Raw genomic sequence first — 7,500 nt, 5'->3', positions numbered from 1 at the left:
TTGAAATTAAATAATAAACATGTTTCTTTGCAAACAACAAATCAATACATCTGCTTTGTTTTTTTCAATTCAATTGGAGAGCCAGAAATCACATACCTGCTTGCCACTACGAACATCAAACAGCACACCATCAGTTAGTACCAAGTCATCAGAGGGATCTAACACAGCCTTGTTGTAACGATAATGGTTTGATAGTTTTGGGGTGAATTCACACACCACCTGACTGGTATTCAGATCAAACAGCTGGAAAAGATTGTTCAATTTACAAATATGACAAGGCAAAATCACACATATATAGGCTTCCTAAATAGTAATTGTACAATGAGAACTACTAATAAGTGACTCAAAGCATATAATCAGAGCAACTATGATGAATTATGCTAATACCAAATAACCATGGTATAATCGAGTATTGCATAAATTTTCAATCCATGGAACACTTAAGAGCACCCTTTGTTTTTTGTTCATATCGAACCATTGGGCTTCCAGTATCTAGTCTTAACTTGAGATTCCAGTCCCTTTTCTGAGTATTCAATGTGGATACCTCCTTTAAAGTTATGAAATAAGTCATATAAATCGTAACCATGTGAAGTTTAGCCCACACTTCTATTTATGTTTTTCTATTAAAACTATATGTAATATGTAATAATAGTTTTTAAAATGTACGATCGCCTGCTCCTGAATAATACTATATACCTGTCATTATTTCATGAAGTCCCTCTTCCTCCTCACAATAGAAGGAATAAAGAGAATACAAAACTTGTGTATATAGAATGTGAGGTAGGTATCTTATGATTCAAAACCGTAATGCTAAAACCTTCGAGTGAAATGTATCTAAAGGCCAAAGTATTACAACCACTTCACAATAATAATAATAATAAATAAAAACAGGCTAAATCAACAAGGTATATTAGAGAGCAGATAATGCACTTTTTCCCAATTTCATTCTGCTAAAAAAGAAAAATTATCTATACTCTACTATAGTTGGCTAATGGTAGTTAGGTGAATAATATTTTCCACCAAGTGCCTCACATCACAGTAATAACAAGTAAAAGGTTAAACTTCTTTCTAGTAGCAAAAACTATCCCCCCTATGATTACAATGTGTAAAAATACATAAAAGGGAAAAGGGACAATCACCAACCTCCAAACATTAATGTTGAGCTATTTTAAAACAGAGCATAAGGCTAGGAGTCGGTACATATTAAATCTACAAAATTTACTGACCCAGACTCCCCCTTCCATGACACCATAGTATTGTTCATCAGGATCTAAAAATGTTAATTTTTCCACAGAGAACTTTACCACAGACTTAGCTTGACAATCTAATTATAAATGAAGTATTATCTTACCCTTGTGTTGGCATTGAGGTCCCATATCCTGTCTTGAGCATTACTAAAATCTGCATCGGTGGCACTCATATAGTGTATATTCTCGAAAACAGTGCAACATAAGAATTTTCACATTAATAATATTTAATAATCAACATAACCTATGACTCACAGAATCAAACCAAATATTTTACATTTACTTCAACACTGCCTTTGAGCCTTTATATGCAAATATACATGTAGCCACAATATAGAAACACATATTGATAGTGATTCATAAGAATGGTTATTATTATCTTAATGATATCTCTTTATAACTAAAATGTTCTACTTTAGAAAATAATCCCAATTGAAAGGTCTCTCGTGTTACTGATTTTATCACTTGCCACTTCAAGTATGGACAACAGGAATACCATGAAACCAATGACTGTATGTTGCACCTACTTCAGGTCGAAAGAGGTCATGATGCTCCAAGGGGATTCTCGTAGGACTGATGTACATGAAGTAAGAGCATGACCCTGTGCATGCTGAACTAGAATTTTTGACAACTGCATCACTGATGAACTGTGCTACACTCCTTCCTCCTACAAATACAAAATTTTGTTTAAGCATCAATGTGCTAAAAAAAAGATAACTTCACATTTGCCTGTTAACAAAATGAGAGAAACACAACTTATCATTTCACTTTTACTACAATAATCTGGACTTTCTCCTCGGTTGTTCCAAACAATGATAATACTGGTCATCCGGCTGAGAAAATATAAGAAAAACAGTCAATTTAGCCTTCTACTCTCGATAATATTAATTAGTTTGACAAACAGGACATTTATATCAAATCATATATAAAAAAGAAATGACCTTTAAAACTAAGTAAAACATTATAAAATCTGTATTTAGCATACAGTGTTAGCTCATATTTACATGTGGCTTATAATCTAGTTGGGAAGACTACAGCAATTATACACAGCCAGGGAGGTATTAGGAGCTAGTAATTGGGGTCAGGTTTACATATGCTTATGTCGTTCAAACTTTCAGTATTTAAGCGAACAGATGATGATGATGATGATGATGATAATAAACAATATTAGAAGAGGAAGTACACTCACAGTATGAAATACTCGTCAGCAAAAAAGATGTCAGCATCTTCACTTGGTCCCTAAAAGTCTGTGTGGGTCGTATATCTACTGTAGATGAATTACGGTTATTTTGATGGAACCTTCCACAAGCCGGTGAATCGGTACATTATATGGTCTTGGCATAACGCTACTGTGAATTGTTGGTGGAGCACGCAAAGATCTGGGTCTGGACATCTATAGTGGCCTGTAAATTATAAATCACATTTTAACCTATATCCAGCAGTTTTTTTCTTAACTGCCTATAAAAATATAAAACTGGTAGAAAAAGTGAAAATGACATGCACTCTTATTAATACATAAAAGTAATATGACATAAATATAATAAATCCTACTATCTATCATAAAACCAATCATGGAACACGATTACAAAAACAATTTGGAAACCAATTACTGAAAGCAGGCGAGGTTGGACATGTAAAACCCCAATCCTGGATTCTGCAAAGTGCACGCTTGACTTCATCAGACATACTCAGTGACAATTCTCGTCCAAGGGTTATGGGTAAGTCAGTGAAACCCATTGTTCATCACTACTATCGGTCGAAGCTAGAGGATATTTGTTATACTTGTGATACTGTTTCTGACTATTTGTACAGAAGGCATTTCACTTTTGCTGAAGTGACTATACACTATTGGCAGAAGGATGCTGCTGAGTTGCAATTCATCTTGTCCCTCAGCCTAGGCCTGAAACAGATGCATTCATAATCTTAATACTCCCAATAAAGATTATACATGTAACCCAATATTGTCCACAAATTAAAAACAATGAGATTCATATTAAAGTACATAAAAGGGTTACCTGTTTAATCTTAATGCTGTAACGGTATTTGGACTAGATAGCATTGGCAACATTAGATCGGACGGGCCCACAGGTGGAGGAGAAGGGGTTGTGGCGAAGTGCTATCCCACGAGGCTGACGTTACTAGGAGCTGAGGCATTTTTTACACAGAGGAGGAATTGAAAGATGCCTTGTTGGACCTACTCCCTAAACAGCCGATGCATAAAAGGAAAACATACCCACCCAAGAATTAAATATTTAAACAAGTACAACTTATGCAAATACAAAAATGAAACTATTTTCATACACAGAAAAACGAAAGCAAGCAGCAATCATTTTAACGCTCTAGCTGATGAGTGGTGTTGACCATAGTTTCTAGAAGGAGGGCCCATGGGTGTGGGGTCCGATGGTGGTATAGCGGGAAGATGAGCTGCTTGTGCAGGCAGCTGCTAAGATTCTATCCCTCATTAACTAAATGTGCGCCTGGATAGCTGCAGTAGTCTGCTTCTTATTGTAGTTGATTCTTGTGGGCCACAACATTCCAGCCTGAAAGTTAATAATCAAGTAAATCATAAACTGCAGCATCAAAGAACATCGTTACTCACAAATAAGCATGCCATTTATAATACACCACATAATAAAAATATGCACAGACACACAATGAATATTGTTTAAAAGTCAATAAAAACTCCACAAACAGTCCCTCTACCCCGCCATCACATGCTTTTAAAAATTGTCATAAACTCACCCTATGTATACTCTGCATAGACACATCTGCTGAAGCATCACCTTCATGTTGGCATGGGCCTGATACAGCCTTAATGAGTTCTAGTGCATGTCGTTGGAATTTACATGCTCCATTCGTTTGTCTTTGTAAAATTGGTTCCTCATCCACACTCAAATAAATACAATTAATTAAGATCTTTCATGAACATGTACTATACTGTACGGTTGCACTGATATTGTTAAATAGTTTTGTAACCCTTCTAACTACATTTTCTGATAAACACTGTGGTTCAAGTCTTTATTCACTTAAACTGCAACTGTCCAGACGTGAAGATGGGTGGTTTTGCTCATGATTCTGACGTGCTGTGTCCTTTCTAGAGTAGTCCAAACTAAAGACGACAAGCATAGTCCCTCTTATGCAATCTGCCATACTGTGATTGGATTCTTATGCAAAACATTTAACAAGTACTGGAAATATTCAAAAGATGTTATGAGTTTCCTCTACGAGATCCTACTGTATATTATGTAGCTTACAAGAAAGAATGACTAGCTAATCCAGTAATATCAAATAATAACAAAGTCCAACCTCATCAATATACATGGTTTGTGTGTTACAAGACATTACTTTGGTGGAAATGGTCAAACTTTAACACCAAGAAAAGAATTAGTAATAGAATGAGAAAAAGGCTGGGGGGAATATTAAAACACTAGCATAATACCAGAAACATTCATATAATCATCATTTCCTTTTCAAAAAAGAAAAAGACACAATGACATTATAATCATAAAACATGAGTAGTCTGTAAGCTTTTACTTACCATGATTCCATTGCTGGTTCTTACACAATCCCAGGACTTATTAATGACATCCTCGCCAAAGGCAGCTTTCTTTTTACTACCTCCAGGAGTAGAGGTAGTGCCATATCTTACTAAATTGCTTCCAGGCTATAGAATAAAAAACAAAATTAAGAGCCAAACTACACAATAAATGTACATAACTATAACGTCCTATTACCTTGCACATTAATGCACTACAAGATAAATTTCCTATCTATTGGAATGGTAAGGACCTCACTTACAGAGGCTTGAAGAATTACATAAAAATACCTACCCTGTGAATGGGTGCACAAAGGCAGTTTATCAGAACATTCAAAGCAGCTTTCTGCACCTCTGGTGATGTAGTCATTGACTGTGCATTCTCGTGGATGCAAGCAACTAGGATGGCATAACCTGGCACTTCCTGAAATAACAGTGAAGATCAAAATTTCCATTCTACAGAGTATTTTTCTTGAATTAAAAACATCTTATGCTCAAAAATTGGAAACTGCATAGTTGGACATTTTATGCCTGTACTTTTGTGAAGTGTAAAAAAAGTGTTAAAATATTATTGAAGTTTAGACTTTACTGCTACTTTGTTATTTATACAATGCACATTCTAATAAGTTTAAAAGAAAATTGATAATAAAAAATATCAAAACACTACATAAACATGATAGATATCACAAGTTAAAGTGATCTCACAAAATACCATTTTCATACCTGTGGGTCAAGTGTCTGTAAAAGGTCATCACCAGCAGGTATGGTCAGTTTGTCACACAGCGCTGCCTGGATAGTTGGCATCACACTGCACACATAGAGTGTGTCAAGGGCAAACACTGCAGTCTCAGTTCGGCTGTTTAGGGAAGATAATCTGTGTTTAAAGGACAAACGTATTGCTATTATTAGATCTGTTTAAACTATATTCCTACATGATAAATGACACTATATCTAATAAACAACAATAACAAAACAATTCTCCATAGTTACTTGGGACTGTATGATTCGTTTAAAACCATTGCAACTAGCTGTAAAAAGAGTTGCAGGCCCTTCAATGAAACAAATTGCTCCACAGGTTTCCAGCGGGCTCGGTATGGAAGGTATTCCAGTAGATGTTCTACATTCCTCTCAATCATTTCTGGTGTCACATTTACAGCCTAAAACAATGGACATGATTATATTACAAATTTAAACATCATATTTCAATAACAATTTTTTTTCTCTTCAACTTATTTTACTTTCCCTACTATCTTCCAAATGCATAAAAAGTCTTTATACATTACCTTGTAAGCTGGAGTGGCATGCTGAGGTGCTGTTCCATGTTCTCTGACAGTCATCCTGTGCAGGTGCTGAACTTTGAGTGCTAAATGAGCCTCAAAATAGTGCTTAACACTCAGACACACTTGCTTCACTGTTTGCCACATCATCACCTCATTAGGTTCATCTAATATGTCTTGCTCCCACACATCTTGGAATAACGACAGTGTGGAGAGCATATTCAAAACCTTGCGGAGGCCATCCTGCTCATCAAACTTTTCTAATATTGCCTTAAATCGGAAGACCATTCCAAAGAACATCACAGCATGAGTTCTGGATGACTGATGCGAGCACTCTAAAAGCCACAGTGAATAGCGAATCAATTCACCTAATACATGATCAGGCAAAAGGCATATTCTTTCTACGGCCTCCTCACAGTAAGCTAAATACCACAGGCAGAGGGCAACACCATCTGCTGGCAAAGATGGACGGGGAACCTGCAATGGAAAGTAAAATATAGAACTATTTTTTTGTCTTTTTTTTGTGCTAATTCTATTTTATAATATTAAATCGGTACAACAGTATAAAAATATTTCTAATTTTCTCTGAAACTGTATATTTTACTCTTGAAAGTCTGAAAAATCAAGGAAAAAGTCTCACCTGAAGAAGTTTCTGCATGCCACCCATATTCACAAATTCTAAGCAGAACTTCTTATGAAAGAGAAGGGAACCAAGAAACCGTAAGGCCTCAAAAGAGAGGCGTGCATTACAGGTTCGTCTGACGTTGATGTAGTGAAAGATTAATTCTAATGCATTGTGTTCATAAACGTGGCCTAAAGACTGTTAAAGGAGAAAAATAAAAATTATTTTTTTATTAGATATTAGGTAAAGCTCTAATATAATTAGTCCATAAGTAAAAAAAAAACATTTAAATGTATTTTTTTTCTTAATAAATGTCAAAAAGTTATAGAATAAGTAATCTTACCTCTTGATATTCCCCTATAGGTCTTAAATATTTAAGGATAAATATTTGCTGTGTATCCCTTGTCATGGGAAACATCTGATATGTTCCTACTATGTAGCTACTCATTTCTGCCCAGGACGAATTGGAACAGTCGGAATTAAGTACAGGATCAAAATTTTCACGTGATGCCTTTGGAGACCCAAAAATATTGAATGTTGCACTCGTGTTACTATTTTTGGCTGGAGATGAGGATGAATGAGAAACTGAAAAAGGAAAAAAGCTTCAATATTTTCTGCTTTTCAGCTAGGACCACATCAATAAGATAACACTCAGATTAAAAACAAAAACATCAAATATTTTTTCTTATATAGCAAGGTAGCTTATAAAATATTGTGACTACAAACATTGAGCAGTTGCTACAGAAATCAAGACTACTTCATTTCTGGGTGTCCCTCTCAGCTGTATTCCATTGAGGCATATACTCTGTAAGAAAGGTC

At 35.3% G+C, this 7,500-nt stretch overlaps 1 protein-coding gene across 1 annotated transcript in view; it reads right to left on the bottom strand.

The window, feature by feature from the left end:
* The window catches only part of LOC119583407 (DDB1- and CUL4-associated factor 1-like), a 10,335-nt gene that overhangs the window by 1,684 nt on the left and 1,151 nt on the right, over nucleotides 1-7,500 (bottom strand). The window contains exons 2-20 of the mRNA XM_037931876.1: nucleotides 7,408-7,486; nucleotides 7,025-7,266; nucleotides 6,700-6,879; nucleotides 6,066-6,536; nucleotides 5,773-5,939; nucleotides 5,506-5,638; nucleotides 5,078-5,206; nucleotides 4,786-4,911; nucleotides 4,395-4,435; nucleotides 3,990-4,137; nucleotides 3,714-3,787; nucleotides 3,263-3,278; nucleotides 3,030-3,141; nucleotides 2,547-2,650; nucleotides 2,070-2,080; nucleotides 1,775-1,949; nucleotides 1,352-1,432; nucleotides 476-547; nucleotides 97-303 (exon numbers count right to left, since the gene is read on the bottom strand). Of these exons, the coding sequence (XP_037787804.1) occupies nucleotides 97-303; nucleotides 476-547; nucleotides 1,352-1,432; nucleotides 1,775-1,949; nucleotides 2,070-2,080; nucleotides 2,547-2,650; nucleotides 3,030-3,141; nucleotides 3,263-3,278; nucleotides 3,714-3,787; nucleotides 3,990-4,137; nucleotides 4,395-4,435; nucleotides 4,786-4,911; nucleotides 5,078-5,206; nucleotides 5,506-5,638; nucleotides 5,773-5,939; nucleotides 6,066-6,536; nucleotides 6,700-6,879; nucleotides 7,025-7,266; nucleotides 7,408-7,486 (2,568 nt within the window). The remainder of the gene's footprint in view (nucleotides 1-96; nucleotides 304-475; nucleotides 548-1,351; nucleotides 1,433-1,774; nucleotides 1,950-2,069; nucleotides 2,081-2,546; nucleotides 2,651-3,029; nucleotides 3,142-3,262; nucleotides 3,279-3,713; nucleotides 3,788-3,989; nucleotides 4,138-4,394; nucleotides 4,436-4,785; nucleotides 4,912-5,077; nucleotides 5,207-5,505; nucleotides 5,639-5,772; nucleotides 5,940-6,065; nucleotides 6,537-6,699; nucleotides 6,880-7,024; nucleotides 7,267-7,407; nucleotides 7,487-7,500) is intronic.

The sequence above is a fragment of the Penaeus monodon genome, chromosome 17 (genome assembly GCF_015228065.2).
Source record: "Penaeus monodon isolate SGIC_2016 chromosome 17, NSTDA_Pmon_1, whole genome shotgun sequence".
Taxonomy (NCBI): Eukaryota; Metazoa; Arthropoda; class Malacostraca; order Decapoda; family Penaeidae; genus Penaeus; species Penaeus monodon.
Note: the sequence above shows the minus strand (reverse complement) of the source record. Positions and strands in the feature narration are given on the sequence as shown.